An 18,782-nucleotide genomic window follows, 5' to 3' on the forward strand; every position below is an offset into this window, starting at 1 on the left:
TTTACACACTTGTGATTATTGATTATCTTTAGCTCTTATGACATTCTATTGACAATTTCAACTCAAGGAGGGAAATAGTTTCCAAGAATTTTGGTATTTTAGAGCATAGATCTTTTAATCTGCCTCAGGTTCACAGTCGTTGTCAATCTACTGTTTACTCTGATGCTGAAAACTTAGACTGGTTTCCTCCCAGGCGGTGTAGAACACTTGTTAACCAATAGACAAAATATGGATAAAACTCCAGTTTATGATGCAATATCAAACAAGTGATAGCATGACCAGAACTTCAATGAAAAAAAAATATGTTCTGCATTTTATTATATTTTTTCTTCAAAACAACAAGATACTAAAAAAGAAAGGAAAAAACCCTCTTCTGGTATGTGAGGAATGAAGTCTTCTAAGCACGTTCTGTCCATAAGGCCCTTTACAGCTCTGGGATCAGCTACACCTTCCCAAGAAGGGAGAACCTGGAATGAGTTCAGAGTTTGGCAACGCTGGTAAAATCTGGATCCTGTGATATGGACCATGCAGAACTGACCCAGCCTATAAATAACACTGACAAATCTTTAGAGGAACAGAACAGTGAACCTGGAGAAAACAGGGGGAAGCGTTGGGAAATGAAGGTACGGCTTGTGATGCAGGGATTCCGTTGGAGGAATTGCAGCTTATTTAATATACGTACTGTATTTATGATTTCAGACTGATATTGCTGGAGGTTTCTTCTTCTGAGAAGTCATGTCAGTGTTTCTGTTGTTGGCTCTGGTGCTGACCACGGCCTCTTCTGCCCAGTTATCAGTGAGTACATTTAAATTCTTCTCCTCTTGAAGGGCTTCAGGCGCATTTTTCTCTTTGTGTTCTACATTGACACTGAAAACTGAGGATCTAGGTTTCGACGGTTGTGCTTTTTAAGAATCGTCATTCCTAGAAAGGCGTACATGGCTTAACTCTGCTGCAGGGTTGGACCTAAGCTGCCTTTATGGGAGACAAGGTTAGAAACATCATGCATAACTTGATCTGTTTTTTCCTTCTCATTTAAGACAACAGACTGGTGTGGGCCGGAGGTCCCAGCTCTTAAACGTAGCATTAAAAGGCTGGAGAATAGCCTCTTGATTGTGACTTGGCAAGTTGAGCACTTGCAGACGCACAAATATTTCCATCCATTTCGACCTGAGGTGCCTGACGCTGGAGCTGAAGCTGACAAAGCCTCTGGTGCAAACCACAACAGCAGTGCGACGCTCGACAGCTCTAATACGACACTGATGAGACCACTTCCACCAGGAGGCAGCATCATCGTACACGACAGGGGTGAGAGGAGCTCACATCATGCCAACCCAGTGTTTGGGTGTTAACTTTAAGTAAATGATCAGGCATCGTACAGAGTGAGGGTTAAAGCAGTACTGATGACAATGACTCATCTTTAAGGCATTGTTGTCGTCCTAGATTGTTCTGAGCTGTTCGACAGACTGAGACCCCCAAGTGGTTTCTACCGAATCAGACCCAAGTCACACCAGGACCCATTTCTGGTTTACTGTGACATGGAGGATGGAGGAGGATGGACAGTGTTTCAGAGACGCCGGCATGGAAGAGTTGACTTCAACAGGTATTTAATGGAGAAACTCTCCTTTTTACCATATGTGGGAATGACCATCATCTGAATACAAAGTATGCTCTGATAGAACTAAACTGTTTGACTAGATCTGATTCACCTGCCTAACTGTCATTTCAGAGACTGGGTGGACTACAAAGACGGCTTCGGGGACTTCAAACTGTGGAACGATGAGTTTTGGTTGGGGAACGAGCACATGCACTCTCTGCTCTCAGAAGGTCAGCAAGAATTAAAATTCCACCCAAAATCAGTCCCAAACTCTTCCTGTTTATGAATAACATAAGTAGTCTCATCTTCTGTCGGATTGGTTGCTTATTTCTCAACGACTCTCTGTATCTATTTGTGCTGGAGGTAAGAACCTGGTGAAGATAGATCTAATGGACTGGGAAGGAGAGAGAAGTCATTCATATTACGAAAACTTCAGGATCAGTGATGAGGCGGTAAGAAATACTATTTAGCGGTTCTGTTTGTTGATCTCAGATGTAACACCAAAAAAACATTAACTGCTTTATTATCCGTTACAGGATAAGTATCGCCTCCATTATGGGCAGTACAGTGGCAAAGCTGGAGACGCTCTGACTGGTGGTGGGGGGGCGGTGCAGCAGTGGTCCGCTTGCCTCAGTGGGATGCAGTTCAGTACGAGGGATCAGGTTAGTCATCTGTGGCCTGCTACCCATCAATGATGCTTTTTAATAGCTGCCACACTGATCTGAATTGGTACTGATGATGTGGAGATGATGACTGTGGTGATGGTTGATTGACAGGACAATGATCGCTACCTTCAGGGGAGCTGTGCCGAGGAGAACGAGGCAGGATGGTGGTTTAACAGGTGAGACCTTCTCCTTTCTGTTTGATTGTCGCACAAACGCAAAAATACCCCGGACTGTTGTGAAGCTTGAGTTTTTGTACAAGGCTTTGTTTTGCCCGTTGAACCCATGAATAAGTATGGACAACGCTCTTCCCTACCTACCTTTGTACAAAAGTGAAGTTAACGCTGCCATCTTTTTCTTTTTATAATCTGGAGCTAGAATCTTTGCAGTTGTGGTTGTGGTGTGGAGCTGCGGTAACGAGGTACCGTCAATAGACGCGCACGACCAATTGACTCAGTCTCAGCAGTCAATCATTATATTTCATGTTTTTTTGTCTGCATCAAATTATTAATTCAAACCAAACTTTAATGTTTGACGTTCAAGTTTGGCCCATGTCCAAACTACTGTACTGCAGCTGGCCACTAGGGGGCAATCGGGAAGACTTGGCTTCACTTTTAGAGAGCTGTCATGTCGACCATCTTTCTGTGGTTGAGGGAAGTAGGCAATCATACTTATGAAGCTGCTAGAAATTGTAGAAGCTTTAAATCAAATACATAGATTGAATCACTTCAATTTGTCTTTTGAAAGATGTTACCCCCTTAACATTGTGTCGTGCCATTACATCCACAGATGTCATGCAGCCAACCTAAATGGGAAGTTCTACCGCTCAGGGAAGTACAAGAACCAGCATGACAATGGCGTGGTGTGGGGGAGCTGGAAAGGTCTTTGGTATTCCCTTCGGCACACCACCATGAAGGTGCGGCCTCTGGTTTTCTTGGACGTGGATGGCAGCGGAGCAGGGGATATTTAAAAAGACAATAGGCTTCAGAGAATAAGAGCAGAGTGTGATTTCATGTTTAAATTCTATGTATTTTAATTTCTCCCTTTGTCAAAGTTAATAGTAGATTAGCTGTTCTATAGTGGGCACTCAATTTCTATAAAGTGTATGATATTACTTCAGCAATAAAACTAACAGCATTTCAGCCATGCTGCCCAGAGGATGTTCCCATTTGTTTTGTCACAACTGGACACTGTTGCTCATACCTTTGCACTTTGCTGAAACCACATGAATCTGCTTGACACTCCTGCAATAACAGACATGAAGTCCAGACATTTTCCAGAGGAGCTCTGTCTGAGATTGCAAATGTCTGAGTCAGCTGCTCAGTACTTTTTTCTGAACCTTTCCTACCTGCCCCAGTGTAAAATGTCTGAGGGAACCCATGTGGGAATATAGGAGGGAAATTTCCAGAAAATTCACAGATGCCACGCCTGATTGTTCAACAATCAACGATGTCCAGCTACGATCTTCATATGTGAAACTCAGGTTCATGACTGAAACCAGCTTCAATGTGTCCCAGAACATATTACTAGCTTGATATCACAGCATAATGAAAACAGCACATTCAGTGGTGTAGAACAATAAGACCAGTATTTTTGAATAGATGTACAAGGTAATTTTATACTCCTGTACCGGTAATTCTTATAAAACAGAAACTTATTCCAACAATCTTGTATAAAGAGAAAATCTAAACAGTGACTCTATGAACTAGAGAAATATGTTCAGCTATAATGCAAACCAAAATTATAAATATTAAAGTTTTTTCAAATAAACAAACTTAAATATCTTAGATATGTCTCTGCTTCTTATAGAGAAGTAACAACCATAAAGCTTAATAAACAGAACACTCTTAGCCAATATATTGTAACAGAACAGGATTTACATGAGGAATACATGTAAATAGAATCATACAATAAACCAGTGTGATCTACGACGAGGACAGATCAAGGTCCAGCATCCTCTGCTCTTTTTCGCTCAGCCTGTAGGGGGAGTCGTCAGTGTTGCTGTAGCCTCCAGACATCTGCAGAGAGTGGCAGCGACCTTTCCTCTGGTTAGACGACGGTGCGCTAAAGGTGGAGCTCCTCTGCCGACCATTGATCCCTGAGCAGGACTGAGCCTCCTTTAATTTGCGGGCCAGGATGTTCCTCTGGATGGGCGACGGGCCACGACGGTTCCAGTTGATCTCAGCCTGCTCAATACTCAACTGGTTCACTCCATGAGAACCTGCAGGCCCTGCAGCCAGACCCCCGATCCCTGACAATCCCTCTTTACCTCCACTTACAGGCCCACCGCTCCATTGCCTTTCAGCAGTGCCAATGGCGCGTCCTCTACCATCTTTCTCAGATGCTGAAATGTTGTTTGGGTTGGCCCCTGTGTGTTTGAGCTCACTGTTGCGAGAGGGAGCAGCGGTCTCTAACCAGGGCTTCCTCTGGTCATTCCTCTGGGGTCCGGGTCTAGTCAACTCTGGAGTCCCATGCTCTGGAATGGGGTAAGCGTGGTACGGCTGCCTCTCCCATCCTCCTTTGGTCAAACAACTTCCTTCAGGCTGGGTGCGAGATCCCACCTGAAGAGAACAACGTATAATCTTTGTTAAACAGATGTATGCAAATCTGACCAACAATGTATACATCAACAAAATAGGATAGGTCACCCACGTGGGTCATGCTCCGTTCTCTGAAGTTTCTGGACTGTGCTGAGGACGGAGTCTGGGGTTTGGTGTCATTGAAACTGGCGGTGCGCCTGAAATTTGGATAATTGTGATTTCCCATTCCTGCATCTCCTCCTCCTCCTCCTTCGCCTCTGTGGCCTGCTAACCCGCTCCTGTCCACCATCTCCACCCAGTGGGCAGTGCGCTCACGCCATTTTGAGCTGCTCCCACTTGTAGAGAGAGCAGCACCTAAGACTAGGTCCACTCTGGGGCTCAGTCTGTCCGGTGTGACCCTCGAAATCTGCAGCGGTGGCTCAGAGAAGGGTGCTGCGATACTGTAGTGGTTGTGGTTGGTGTCGGCCTGGAGGCCCGATGGAAGACCGGAATGAACCAATCCAGTTGGTGAAGGAATCGGGGAGTTGGTGGGTAAAGCAGATGCCTCAACCAAGGTGTCATGGACTGGGCTTGAAGAGACATGGTACAGCTGGATGGCCTCCTTCAACCCCTTCTTTTTCATTTCTTTCAGCTGCTGCTGAGCCAAGCGGTACCTGGAGAGTTAATTATTAGTTTCTGAAGCTGTGATTATGTTTGAGAATAACATTGTATGTGTGATGACATACCCAAATACTGGCGGCAACACCTTTTGACCAGTGGGAGACAGCCTATCTGGATCCTGTGAGGGCGTCATAACCAGGGTCTGTGACAGAGGCGCACTGCCCAAGGAAGGCCTCACTTTCTGGGCTGCACCCACACCCATGCTCCCTTGTGGGCCTTGGCCGTCGGTGAGGCTGGGTCTTTGGAGGCTGTGTCCACAGATAGAGTTCTCATCGGACAGCTTGCGGCCCCCAGGGGAATGCATGGAGCCCCTGCGGACAGCGCTGCACTGAGGGGTCTGGCAAAATTTTCTCCAAATCGCCACCACAACAGTGCAGAGAATCACAGTCAGGCAGAGGGAGATACCAACCACAACGACCACGTTACTGCCAAAGGTTGCAGCTCCAACAGCTTTAGGGGAGAGGGATGGGGAAGGATCGAGCAAAGCTGTGGAGGAAGTTAAGACATTATGTTAGAATGTGCATCTGGAACTTTGAATTTATTTTCTCATCTGGACAAGATGGAGAGTTTAAGGGACAAGCGACTGACCAACACAGTCCTCCAGTGAGCAAAGGGACTGTTCCTTCACCATGCCGGTGCACTGCATCCCTCCGACACTTGAGGGCAGCAAACACTTCCGCACTCGTTCCCTCACCCCGTCTCCACAGCTCACACTGCACACACTCCATGGCTGCCAGGGTCCCCACGACTCTGCAGAGAAGAAATAATCATATAAAAAAAGGTGGAAAACTGCCTCTATTTACAAGCCGTTACATACATGATTGAATATAACATCATGGCCATTGAAACACCTTATTTAATTGATTCCCATTTAGTTTATCACTAAAAAACATTTTTTTTCCACCACTGGATATTATCAATCTTGGAAAATCGGGATAACTAAAGCAGAGGGAACTATTTTTCTTCCTCAAAATGCAGGTGCTTCCTCACTGCAGCCCTGCTCTAATGACATGTGGTGTGTATATATCTTCTTGGCAGCTGCCCAATGTGCATGTGTCCGATCTCACCTGCCCTCTTGTGCACCACCAAGCAGGTCTGTGCTGGACTAGGGGAGCGGCTGAAGTTGAAAACAAAGCGGAAGCAGTATTTATTCCTTCCTGGTTCAAACACAGAGCAGTTGAACTCTGTCTCATCCTCTCCGTGCGTCAGCCAGTTAAAGGCCAGTGGAGGAGAGGAGGGCTCCTCTGGACCAAACCCCATCAGGTTTGTTACAAGTGAGGAAACAGCAACCCCTCTCCCAACACCTCCATCCTTATACAGCAACACCTTCCCATTGATATGGGCACACGGTGGGGTTATGAGTTTAACAGTCATTGTCCCTTCACAGCCACTCTTATAAGCGTTGGCGTTTTCCACCAGCAGTTTATAGGAGAAGATACGTGAGAGGTAAAGCGGCCCAGAGCTCTTCACTTCCTGCGCTGTGTGAGGAGACTCCAAAGCCACTCGTATAAAGTCTTTCTCCGTGAACGGGAAGGCGCAGGACAGCTCGACGCTCTGGGAACGGAGGGGTTTGATTGGGTGTTGCGTGCGGGCTCGGACCTTGTCAATGATCTTGCGCCCAATCTGGTTGTACTCCACGTAGCTGACCTCCAGGAAGAGAGCAGAGTCGAGGCCCCTGGAACAAGCCTGAAAGTGTTCATTAGTGGATATTCCAACCTGGTGAGGGACAGAAGAAGAGATGTACGAAAATCATTCTGCAGCACAACGAATCAGATGAGTGTGTGAAGTCTGAGAGCCTGCAGAGGTTGGGAGGTGGAAGTACAAATACTTTATTACTGTACTTAACTGCACAGTTTTTTGCACGACGCACCTCTCTCTCGCTCATTCTCAGACTTTGACTCAAATCATTTTCTTACAGGTAACTTTAACTTAAGTCACTTTCAGGTAAGATAGCTGTACTTTTACTTATGTATGGCTTTCAAGTACTTTATACACCACTAAGAGCCTGTTTGTCTTACCTGAAAAGATCCTGAGTGGTTTCCAGCCCTCTCAACTGCAATGTGAAAGGTAGGCCACTGCACCTGCAGCTCTGAACTCCACAACCAGGAGGTGCTCTCCTTGCTACTCACATCTATGCTACCACCATGAGCATCAACAGTGTAGGTGGTCTGCATGAGCAGGAACCTGAAAGTTCCTGCATACAGGAAGTGGGAACAGCCGAACTCCACACTGCCGTTCGATTGGTTGTTGGGGATAGTCTTGCTGTAAATGGTGGTGTTGGTTTCCATGTTGACCAGTGAGAGGCTTGTGTTGCGGACGGTGCTGATGTTGGATTTTGTGATGAAGTCCACAAATACACTGGGGTTGCTGAGGGCAACGTGGAGGGAGGGCCAGATACTCAGCCCTGCGAACGCTACAGGAGAGGATGAGGAGAAGAGAGACAGCAGTGAGTAAGTAAAAATAACAACAGAATGTAGTAATCCACAATAATATATACAATACAAAACAATACAATTTGAATACATCAATTCAAACACAACAATGCACACAGTGAGCCGCTGTGAATATATATGGTTTCTGTTGTTTTTTAAAGGCTTCAGCCAATACTGCAGAACATAAATCAGTTGGAATGTTGGAGACACAACTTTGACATCATGATCAGCTTGAGCTTTTGAAAAAAAAGCTCTGACCAGTGGACCTAAGTGACCAGTTATAGATGGTCCAGAGATGATTGTTGGAGGCAGCTAAAAAGCAAATTGCAGAAGTCTAAACGGGACTAAATAAAGGCGTGAATGATCTGTGGCTGCGCTTGGGACACAATGGTGTGAGTGAATCAATCTGCAGTAATTCAAAAACATGAGGTTCTCTTGAAAAGACTTATCCTTATATCCGTTAAGGTGTGAGCAAGTTTATGTAAAGTTGTTGTGGGAACTGTCACTTTTTATATGTCATTCTCACATTCTAAATGTCACTCTGGGAGAAATGTGACTTAATTGCTACGTAATGTTGACAACATAATTGTGCATCATAAATCTCATGCACAATTATATGGAAATACAGTATATATAGGCCTATTCATATATTTCCTGTGTCCATGTTGCACCGACTTCAGTTTGAATAACCACACGGCCACAAATGATAGAATCTGCTCAGCACAACTAAATAATAAGCTCAGTTTTCCACTAAACAAACTACTGATATGCACTCATAGTAAACAATGGATGTTACTGCTCATACTATCTGCTCAGATGTAACTGAGTATATTACTAGTGTATCAGTACTGAGGGAAATAGTAAATCAGTGGCATTGGCAGCCTATTATTTCGAGCTCTATTGTGCAAAACCTCACATCCTCACAAAGCAAAGAGGGTGTGGGAAGAGGAAGAGGCTGAACCTCCATTACCCAATTCCCTCCTCTGCATTCCCCTGTCCCATTTGAATGAAAACACACATTACAACCCATTTAAATTAGAAGTCAAAGATCCTGCCAGGCTTTTCTAATGTGTAGTTATGTCATTTAGATGGTTTTAATGATCCTCACCATATCCAAGGAGCGCCAGCAGGACGGGCAGCAGGTTGACAGCCCGTGGCATCCCCGAAAGTCCGTGCCTCTGTTTCCTGCTACTCCACATGACCGTCGTCTGCCACCATCTCTGAACTCTGCAAATCAGAGGCAAATCACAAAAAAATTAAGTAATCCTCAAGAAGAAAGCGGGCAACAACTCTGAGAGGTTTTTAGTCCGGAGAAGGAGGGGAAGAAGCAATGCACTCGTCCGAGGAAAGAAAAACAGGAAGGCTGAAGAGCATGAAGCTGAAGGCTTGAGTTTTGTGGATTTACAGTGGCGTCTTCCTCTTCCTTCCATCTTCACAATGGGTACGTAGAGCTACCGTCACCACACAAGTGTGGAAGCAACAGGAGAGCTTTGTTCATGACAAAGAATCATCAGGCTGAGTCATGTCTTTGCTTTTAATTAAATGTGGTTTATAGACTCTTACTGTATTTAATAAAATAACTTTTCTGTTGTACATTTTAGTCAATATGCTCCTTATGAATTGTGATGACGTATAACACATACATATTTACATCAGCTTTGTAGTGTTTTTCTGTTTATTAAGTGTTTATCAATCTTTGTCCACGAAGAAGAGTTTATAAGAAGAAGAATGGATGGTAGTTATAATACACACGAGTAACCATATATAGTTTTAATCATATACGATATAGGCCATTTAATTTGATTTCAGGTGAGCCCAACAGGTGGAAATAAGCGGTGTTTTGTCAGTTGAATAATGAGGAATGCCCCTATCAAATAAACAAACAAATTAAAAAACAGTGTGATAAATGTGAAAATGGACCGACATGAAACTTTAAAAAAAAGAGCAGCAGGAACGCACATGCGGTGCTCGGTGCTGAGTCGAACATGAACCCGTTTTACTCACATTTCTCCGGGACTCCGCTCAGCATCGGTCTCGGTGTTGTTCCTCTGAACCGCGTCACCAGGTGCTGTCGGGTACCGGAGGCCCCTCGGAGCTCCGGGGCCACATTCCTCCAGAGGGTCTCCACTGAGCGTCCGAGCGGGAGGAGGCAGATCGAGCTCTGAGAGAGGGATCCGAGCCACAGTCAGGTCACGGTCACCAGCAGGGGGCGCAGTGAATATACATATATGGAACTATTTCAAAATAAACTAATCATCCAAAATAAAACAAAGAGGTGTTTGACAATATTAAAGAAAGAAAGGTGTGGACAGACAGACAGATAGACAGGTAGATAGATAGACGGACAGATACATAGATAGACAGATATGTGTACATATATATAATATAAAACAATACACGTTTATTTATTTAATGTGCAATGTATTTATTTAAATAAAAAAAACGATTGTTCAGTAAGGGCTAGGGCAATATGAAGCATATGGTTTGAGAGAGGACTTTACAATGTGGTTCTGTGATGCCACTGCGAATCCCATTCATATTTATTCCCACAATATTGTTTCTCCTTTCCAAGTGTCTCAGCAGTGCTTTCACAACCATTAACTTCCCTCAGGCTTCAGGTAAAGGTTGTTATAGAGACAAGGCGAAAGACCTTTCACTCTCCTGTCAGCTCAAGCATTGCATCACATCAAATGTATCATTCAGCAGGTTAGTTAGATTAGTTGGAACAACAGGCACCCAGGTTAGAAGACATTGGGCACATGCATGCGCCTGAGGAGAGTGAGTGCACGTGGGAATATGTGAGATGCAACAGATAAATCTATAATTCAATCTTTGGGCAGGCAGTCACTCGTAAATCATTTTAAAGTGATGCTTTAACGTCAGACAAGTAAACTGCATAACTACTCATAATCAGATCAACCCTTCCTCCCAAAGATTGACATTTCATTCTTCCCCCATCGATGAAAACAGACTTTATTAAGATTTTAATAGAGGATGATCAAGTCATCAAATAATCTAAGAATACAGGACACAAGTACAAAAGAAACTGAGAATTACAGTGTTGTATATTATTCAGTAAAATGAACAGATATAAGGTACGAATCTCCCCTCATGAGTTATGGCTTAAATTTGTCAAACAAGTCATTAATTATCAAATTAATTCTTCAGTTGAGGCCAAAATATAATTTTTTCGTTATTTGATGTGAGTTAACTTGGACCTTTCACTACCAATATATAATCAGTTCATCGCTAAGATCAAATTAAATTTTAGAGTGATGTAATAAATCCCTTCAGGTGTTCCTGAGGTATCAAATTCATGAGAAAGGTTGGATGGAGGGACAACCTGAAATCAACACCACCGCTCAAGTTCACCTAAAAGTTGAATACTATGCATGAACCCCTAAATTAATGTCTCATACCTAAAAGAGTTTGGCTCTCGTGATCTCCTGGACAAATTGAGTTGAAGAACAATCAGTGAAGCACATGGCATGATAATCTAATCAGTTGTATAGCTCTGCAGACCTTCGATTTTCTTCCAGACACGGAGAAAGAGCGAGACAGCAGAAAACAGGAAGCTGCTGTGGAGATGAAACCCTGTTTACTGCTCAGCTCGGTTCACAATAGGAACAAAGAAGTGTTCTATCTTTTGTAGGAAAAGCCCAACAGGGAGATTGCAAACCCAAAAATAAATTGTTAGATATGATACTTCTTAAACGCAAACAATATGCTCCTATTTCACACATACTCTATAATATTTCAGGAGGTCTTTTCATATTATAAAGTGTTAATAGATATGGTAAAGTGATTGTTTTGAAAGCTTCACTGAGCCAATTAACAAGACTGCTCACTTTTCAGTTTGGCTTCAGGAGTCACAACTGGAATTTCCTTAACATGAACTGTACGCTGAAGAGATTAATTACCTGAAGAATGACATTTGGCAATGTGCCCTTTATTTTATACACTGAGAACCAAACTGAAGCAGAGCAGGCATTTCATTTCTGTTGATCTTTTCTTGAACGTATCCTTGACAAATGCTATTTTTCCACAGAAGGGACTCAAATTACAGTTTGATGGTGAGACCAAAAGGTGATAAAAGGTGAAACAGTGCATTGAGATTTATTGAAACATTGATGATTGGGCATGTTCTCCCCTTCCTCAGAAGTCAAGACAGCAGAACAAGCATTATTTCTCATTTATATATTCAATAAATGTATTTTTTACTTTGGTAAATGTGATATGCGACTATGGCTTTTTAATACAGGAACACTGCTTGTTAAAATGTTTATGATGTGGGACACACCCAAATGCTAAAATTAAAATGCTAAAACAAATTATTCCATTAAGTCAACTTTCCAAAAACCCATTTATTACCAAAGACACACTAGGAGCACATCTGGGGACACTTTGCTGCTGCATATACAGTATTGGCAGTTTTTAAATTAATGTAAAAGAGAGAACCTTGGTTTTAAATCTAAGTAGAAAATAGTGATTACTGTTCAATAATCATTATTCAGACAGGAGAGCACTTTACTGCTGAGGTCAGAGTCAGACAGTAGAGACAGTGCAGCTTTTTTTCTCTATCTGAACAATAATGACTGTAAACAGGTCAAAAGAGGTTCGGGTAGAATCTCAAACCCTCGACAGAATCATCTCTACACAAGTGGCCCATCTTCTCAGCCAGCAGCAACCTGGACATGAGGGAGAACAAAGGAAGACACAAAGACATGGAGATTAAGACGCTGGAATATAATTCAATTAATAAAATAAATATATTATATGAGATAACATACCGTTCCTTAGACAGAAGAACAGAGAGACCCAAGAGTTTTGCAAACTCCTCAGATGTCAACGAACCTTTATCTGACACCTGTCGAAGAGCAAGAGAGGAGAAGAACATAAACTCATATACACAGTACATTCATACACATGTACATATGTAATGGTTTGACTGGGTTGACGTCAGTATAATGTTTGCAACAGGGAAAGCTTACGTTGTCCAGTGCAGAGGCGATCATTTCCTCTTCGCTGTGAGACTGCAGCTGGACCACCATCACACCACTGTCAAACACACGCAGCCTAACAGAGAAGACAAGACGGATGAAGGAGAGTGTGTGTTATGTGTGTAAGAGAGAGAGAGAGAGAGAGAGAGAGAGGGGTGGTGGTAGATAGCAGTTCAACTGTTTTAATGTGATCTTTTATTAAGCTAAAATACAACCATGTGGGCACTAGTACAAAGATAGAGGGGACCAGGCCAGTGTTTCTTTTTGAAACCCTAGGAAGTGACAGGAAATGACAGCTGCAGAGGGCTGAACACTTCTTCCAACAACAGGAAGCCAGGCAGGAAGAGCCTGGTCTGTGTGAAGAGGGCGTCTACCCTGCCCCATATTCCTTTATTAAACAGTAAAACACATATCCTTGTCTATACAACCACAGGGGGATACAGTACAAAGACAAACACAACTCTAACTCACCTCAGAGGGAGCTGCAACGACTCAAACATCTTGCAGGCGTTGACCAAATCTTCTGGAGATAAAAGCTACAGAAACGTGGAAAACAACCCTAAGTGTCTGACAGACATTTTTGTGTACCATGGATCTATGGACACCAAAGTTGTGTTGTGTTATCAGTTCAGCTAGAATCAACATGCAGGGACACGCACACTCCATAAATGGTTTCATGTTGTGTGTGTATGTGAGCGAGCGTTACCTCCATCCCTCGAGCACGGTTGACGAGACAGTACACCTCAGTGAGCGCCATCATTCCCCCACGCTCCTGAAGGAGAAGGGAGAGAAATGATTAAGAAATTAAGAAAAATGATTTTGAAAGTAACGTTTGATCTCAGCCTGTGTTGATGTGAACTGCACAACACAAAAAGATTCACACCGACCTCTAGAGGGGCTTGTAGCATATCTCCCAGTTGCTTAGCCAGCTGCAGGTGGTAATGTGTGCCCGATCCATGTGTTTCCCTGGTGACAGGGTTAGCTATACCCATGCTGAGTAGGTAAGACTTAAACCGGATTGTCTGCAAAGCACAAAACAACCATTAATAAGAAGGAAACCAAACTGTGGGTATTTAAGTGTAAAGAATGCATGGTGTGCCAGCATGTTGCGATTGGACTCTTGTATAATAGAGAGTGAATTTACACTCCGGGTCCAGAAAGTGAAGCCAATGAAATGTTCATGAAACCTGTATTGTTCTGAATCCAGCAGTGGTTGCAAAAATAAGTCTGTTTCAATAGAAGTCTATGAGAAAATAACTGTACCTCTCCCATGATTTATAACATCAATCAGTTTTTGGTCTCAATTATTTTCATATCTTCTTCAAAACAGCATGATTCTCAGTCCGTTTTTTCTCATCAATCTTGTAAATCTTGTAATTTTGTTGATGTGTTCAATTACACGTTGCCACTTTTGCACCTCTGTCCATCCTGGGTGAGGGATCCCTCACATGATGTTCCCTCTAAGGTTTCTACGCCCCCCCCCCAAGACTATTCTTAAAATGCTTTCTGATTAAAAGTAGCTTTTTCTGATTTCCTCATGTAGGGTAGTTACGAACGACTTCTACTGTCCCCATGTTTCTGCTTCTCACCATACTGGTCAAGTTCTTACCTCATCTTCTGTTATGTCTCCCTGCTTGTCCTTAATCTTGTTGGCTATAGACCTGGACAACTCCACCATCTCTTTGGCCTATAAGTTAGGAATACACAATCATTCAGAACATCCCAATGCATAGCAGAGTATAGCATACACAAGTTTAGAGTCTAAGTGTCATTAGATACAAATGTAAGACGTTAATTATTGTTTCGTAAAACACCAAGAACAGGAAAATGAGGACATGCAAAGAAAAGTATTCTTTACCTTCACCATCAGCTTACTGAGGTCCTCAAAGGCCTGAAAAACGGAGACTAAATGAGTAATAGGGCTCAAAATTATCCTTAATTAGATAAACCACAAAACTTCATGGATGCAGATACAATTTAAATATCAATCCAAAGCATCCACAACCCTTAACCGACTGAAGATAAAATTGAACATTCTTCCGTGTTCACAAAATACATTTGTTTAGACATTTTATGACACTAAATATATATGATTTATATTTAATTTATTCATAAACCAAACATACACAGCGGTTGTATCAACACATAACTTCATGGTTGCCTGATGAGTGTCTCAGCTGCTGTGGTCAGCTTAATTTCCAATGGTAACATTTATATAATGGCAGAGAAAACTGATGAAAACATTCACAGAATTTTCACAAAGTGAACCACTCTGTTCTCTCAGCAGTGGCGGCTGGTGACATTTTTTTTGGGGGGGGCGCACTTGGGCGGCGCGGTTTAAATAGCCCACCGCAATGAGAAAAAAAAAACTCCGGGGTGCTCCGGTCCGGGACGTCCCCGGGAACGTGCTCCTCCGGGACCGTCTCCGGGACGTCCCCGGGGACGTCCCGGACCGGAGGTCCCCGGAGCACCCCAGGGAGGTGCTCCGGTGCTCCGGGAGGTGCTCCGGTCGCGTCCCGGTCGTCCCGGACGTCCCGGTCCCCGGGGAGGTGCTCCGGTGCTCCGGGAGGTGACCGAGACCGGGACGTCCCCGGGGACGGTCCCGGAGGAGCACGTCCCCATGCACGTTAACATGTGGGTAAAAATTTCAGCTGATTATTACTGATCAATAAAACTACACACACGACACAGTAAACAACAATGATTCTATCTGTCCACTGTCTGTCCTCTACCTGTCTCACTCAGTGCTCCGGGACCGGAGCTGCACCTCCGTGCAGATTAAAAGTATCTGCTAACTATGCAGCTCCTGTAGATCAGTGATAAGGTCTCTGATTGGACAGTCCTGTCAGCATGATGTATAAGAAACCCTTTCATTGGCTGTAGGCGCAAGTGAAGTGCGCCCATGGCTCGAACTGTCATCCGCCATTGAGAAGCTGTCCTTGCTCAAATGTTCCTGCCCCTTTTGTTGGCTTCCATAGACTTCCACTTGCCTGGCGCCCACAGGGAGGAGTGGCTTCTCTCTCAGTGATAACGAATGGCAAATATATTACCAAATATAATATATTAAGTGGTTTTTGACAGGGGCTTACGGTCTCCGGCACACATTTAACGCTTTAAAACAGTACATTTCTTATTAAATTATTTGATATATAATGTTTTTTGACATGTCATTTTTTTTTTTTCATCTCAAAATTGTAGGGTGGGCGGCGCCCCAGCGCCCTGTATGACGAACCGCCACTGTCTCTCAGTATATTCAAAATAAGAATTTGCCCTCATACAAAACTTCCGCTTGGAGATTTCAAGACAAGGATGGAATGACAGTTTAATGAACTCTACAATTCCCATTCTGACACATTTGTTGGTATTTCAGTATTTTTTGGTCCATAGTACCTCCGAAATGTTTTTGTCTTGTTCTTTCCTCTTCTCCTCTATCTTCCTCTCGATGCCAACAATCCCCACTGCACGTGTCTTTCCTGTCTACATGACCACAAAGGAAAGAAAAACACACACAGTGAGGCACACTGGGAACTGATAAGTTGGAAAGACAAACAGTGGGGAGGGAGAATATTGTGGTCAACTGCTGTTGCAGTGCATAAATCAGTTTAGGTAGGTTTGATTTTTTGGCATTTTAATCAAAAACAACAAGATTAATGTAATCTCATTTGGAGATTCAGGACCTAATGCAAGTAAACATCTTTAACAAAGACTATTTGATTCTGTAAAGCACAGTCCAACTAATGAGGGATGCTAAACATAGTTTCACATTAAATTTGACAAATTCCTAAAATAGTTATCACATAGTAAAACCAAAAAATAAAGGGACAACACTGCTATCCTGTGGATCATCATTAGAATTGACTTGGCAGTTTGGTTGGTAGAGTTAAAGTCCTCCTATGGTGTGAAAATAATTCACACCACCTTCTGGTTTCTAAAAATCACCAGGACTTTAAACCAGTGAGAAAAAAATAACTTTTGTTCAGACGAGGAGGTTTGTCTGTTCAGCTTCCAACCTGAGAACCTGTTCCTGTGGGGATGGGTTGTGACACTGGTGTACTCTCCCATCTCTTCTGAGTCATCTCTTCTGTTAGCCTCCTGTTAAACTGCAAGCAAATAAAACCATATTCTTGGTTCCAGGTAAAACAATTATTAAACACAGGGTCTATTATAAAGAATTGAAGCAGAAAAATTAAAAAAAAAGCTATTTTTGCTCCTACCACACCATGGCAATTTCCAATATATGCAAATATACGTCTCAATAAAAAGAATTCTGATTCTGATCTGATTCTGATTGTGTGAACAGGATTACCTCAATCTGCCCATGTTCTTTGAACGACAGCTTGATGAAGGGATATTTGCTGTGTTGGTAGGGACCTGGCTCCTTGTTGTCAGGTGCTGGATGCAGGTGAATGACTATTTTTGCACTGCAGAATAAGAGAAACCAACATTAAAATAATCGTCTTCTTTTTGTAGATTTATACTCCGTACTTTACATACAAATATTTGGGCATTTTTTACACAGGCTGTTTATTTGTTAAGTGAAAAGAAGTAGCAGGAAACTGTACTTGTGAACACACAGTCCGTCATTTAATTGAGGAACTGGAAAATGTAGCTAATTATTGGCTACAAAACAGGACAGGGTATGAAAAGTTATGAAACTGCTACCAGCTTGAAATCTCTGCTCAGAATACTACAGGAAGGAGAGAAAGGAAGAAAATTGTACCTGCAACCTTATCAGAGGAGTCAGGGTGCTATGTTTACTAAACAAGATCTGGAAAAACCAGAGATGTTTAGTAAACATAAGCCCCTGACTTCGGTGGTAAGGTAAAGCTACAACTTAGCTCTCAAAGGTGTTAATTGCAGGTTAGAATATTCATATCTGGGGTTTTGTGGCAGACAGTGACACAGGAACCATGGTTAGAGGAGAGTATTGATTCTGCTAAATAGCAGAAGCTTCTGGATTCCAAATGTCCTGCAGCCATTGAACACAGCGGAAAGGAAAGAGGAAGCCTTCAGCAACAAGACAGTGATCCAAACTCGGAGAAGGGGCGGGTAAGGCAAGGGGTATTCAACTGCAAAATGCAACTTCACCACTAGTTGTCACTAAATTCTACACACTGAACCTTTAAGAGAACCATGATCACTGACCTCTTCCCTATTCCTCCAGCCTGCTCCTCGAATAAGAGGATCTGTGACAGGGGCATGGCTATGCAGCACTCCTGAGAGAAACACAAAAATACACGAGAGTCATAACACAAACCTGTGAACACTTGTACTTGTACTCAAACGATCGGTGCAGTAAATATTGTGAATAATTCTGTTTTCTGCTGCCATACATGATTTTTAACGTCCCTCCAGATCAGCCGGTGGGTGCTCAACAGGGCAACTCCAACATCCAGCTTCGCCTGGAACAACGACAGGAAAAAAGACATGACGTGATTATTTGCTTGAATAAAGTTTGACTGAGGCCACATGTTGTGTTATAATCGCCGCACACTACACATTAAAGCACCTAACGTCATCGGTCATTACTACTGTACTAATGTACTAATGTTCAACTGTCTTTGTTTGAGCTTTCACTACAAGTTCTAGCTGCTGTGACGTTGTGTCAAGCCAGAAACTTTGCTAACAGAGAGGAAACCTGCACCTTATCGTCGCCGTCATACAGTCTCACGCCTCGTTGTTGGATCACTAAAGTTTCGTTTATTTCCAAAAGCCCGTTTGACCAGGAAAACCGATCCATTTCAGCTCCCTGAACAATGTATTCTTTATTTTACTCCGCCGCCGAGACTCATCTCATGTTTACTTCTGGTATCCTGTCCAAAGCTGGCCTGACTCTGCCTGAATAGAAACACAAATATATATGCTGAGTTAATGTCAAATAAAAAAAATAATTT

At 43.0% G+C, this 18,782-nt stretch overlaps 3 protein-coding genes across 3 annotated transcripts; 1 reads left to right on the forward strand and 2 right to left on the reverse strand.

Moving 5' to 3' along the window:
• Nucleotides 1–735: 735 nt before the first annotated feature.
• fgl1b (fibrinogen like 1B) lies at nucleotides 736–3,226 on the forward strand. Its single transcript, XM_061086060.1, has 8 exons — nucleotides 736–795; nucleotides 1,038–1,305; nucleotides 1,441–1,600; nucleotides 1,727–1,824; nucleotides 1,958–2,046; nucleotides 2,131–2,256; nucleotides 2,371–2,435; nucleotides 3,046–3,226. The coding sequence occupies exons 1-8, from the start codon at nucleotides 736–738 to the stop codon at nucleotides 3,224–3,226; spliced, it is 1,047 nt and encodes a 348-aa protein (XP_060942043.1).
• Nucleotides 3,227–4,056: 830 nt separating this feature from the next.
• On the reverse strand, nucleotides 4,057–9,998 carry LOC133019542 (thrombospondin type-1 domain-containing protein 1). Its single transcript, XM_061086061.1, has 8 exons — nucleotides 9,893–9,998; nucleotides 8,997–9,115; nucleotides 7,475–7,869; nucleotides 6,524–7,172; nucleotides 6,045–6,206; nucleotides 5,522–5,942; nucleotides 4,909–5,449; nucleotides 4,057–4,817 (listed from the first exon to the last, which is right to left on the reverse strand). The coding sequence occupies exons 2-8, from the start codon at nucleotides 9,085–9,087 to the stop codon at nucleotides 4,182–4,184; spliced, it is 2,895 nt and encodes a 964-aa protein (XP_060942044.1). The 5' UTR covers nucleotides 9,088–9,115; nucleotides 9,893–9,998; the 3' UTR covers nucleotides 4,057–4,181.
• Nucleotides 9,999–11,988: 1,990 nt separating this feature from the next.
• Nucleotides 11,989–18,705, reverse strand: vps36 (vacuolar protein sorting 36 homolog). Its single transcript, XM_061085669.1, has 14 exons — nucleotides 18,533–18,705; nucleotides 18,222–18,290; nucleotides 18,034–18,104; nucleotides 17,195–17,309; nucleotides 16,899–16,988; nucleotides 16,279–16,365; nucleotides 14,747–14,779; nucleotides 14,498–14,575; nucleotides 13,776–13,910; nucleotides 13,595–13,660; nucleotides 13,360–13,424; nucleotides 12,880–12,964; nucleotides 12,679–12,755; nucleotides 11,989–12,576 (listed from the first exon to the last, which is right to left on the reverse strand). The coding sequence occupies exons 1-14, from the start codon at nucleotides 18,626–18,628 to the stop codon at nucleotides 12,495–12,497; spliced, it is 1,149 nt and encodes a 382-aa protein (XP_060941652.1). The 5' UTR covers nucleotides 18,629–18,705; the 3' UTR covers nucleotides 11,989–12,494.
• Nucleotides 18,706–18,782: the final 77 nt, after the last annotated feature.

The sequence above is a fragment of the Limanda limanda genome, chromosome 14 (genome assembly GCF_963576545.1).
Source record: "Limanda limanda chromosome 14, fLimLim1.1, whole genome shotgun sequence".
Classification (NCBI taxonomy): domain Eukaryota; kingdom Metazoa; phylum Chordata; class Actinopteri; order Pleuronectiformes; family Pleuronectidae; genus Limanda; species Limanda limanda.

Coding starts and splice junctions, on each gene's coding strand:
- fgl1b (XM_061086060.1), top strand. CDS start 736: ATGTCAGTGTTTCTGTTGTTGGCTCTGGTGCTGACCACGGCCTCTTCT. Junction 796..1,037: donor CCTCTTCTGCCCAGTTATCA/GTGAGTACATTT, acceptor TTCTCATTTAAG/ACAACAGACTGGTGTGGGCC. Junction 2,436..3,045: donor GCAGGATGGTGGTTTAACAG/GTGAGACCTTCT, acceptor TTACATCCACAG/ATGTCATGCAGCCAACCTAA.
- LOC133019542 (XM_061086061.1), bottom strand. CDS start 9,087: ATGTGGAGTAGCAGGAAACAGAGGCACGGACTTTCGGGGATGCCACGG. Junction 5,450..5,521: donor GTGTTGCCGCCAGTATTTGG/GTATGTCATCAC, acceptor TTAACTCTCCAG/GTACCGCTTGGCTCAGCAGC. Junction 4,818..4,908: donor GAGAACGGAGCATGACCCAC/GTGGGTGACCTA, acceptor TGTTCTCTTCAG/GTGGGATCTCGCACCCAGCC.
- vps36 (XM_061085669.1), bottom strand. CDS start 18,628: ATGGATCGGTTTTCCTGGTCAAACGGGCTTTTGGAAATAAACGAAACT. Junction 13,911..14,497: donor GAGACATAACAGAAGATGAG/GTAAGAACTTGA, acceptor TGTGCTTTGCAG/ACAATCCGGTTTAAGTCTTA. Junction 12,577..12,678: donor GTTCTTCTGTCTAAGGAACG/GTATGTTATCTC, acceptor CCTCATGTCCAG/GTTGCTGCTGGCTGAGAAGA.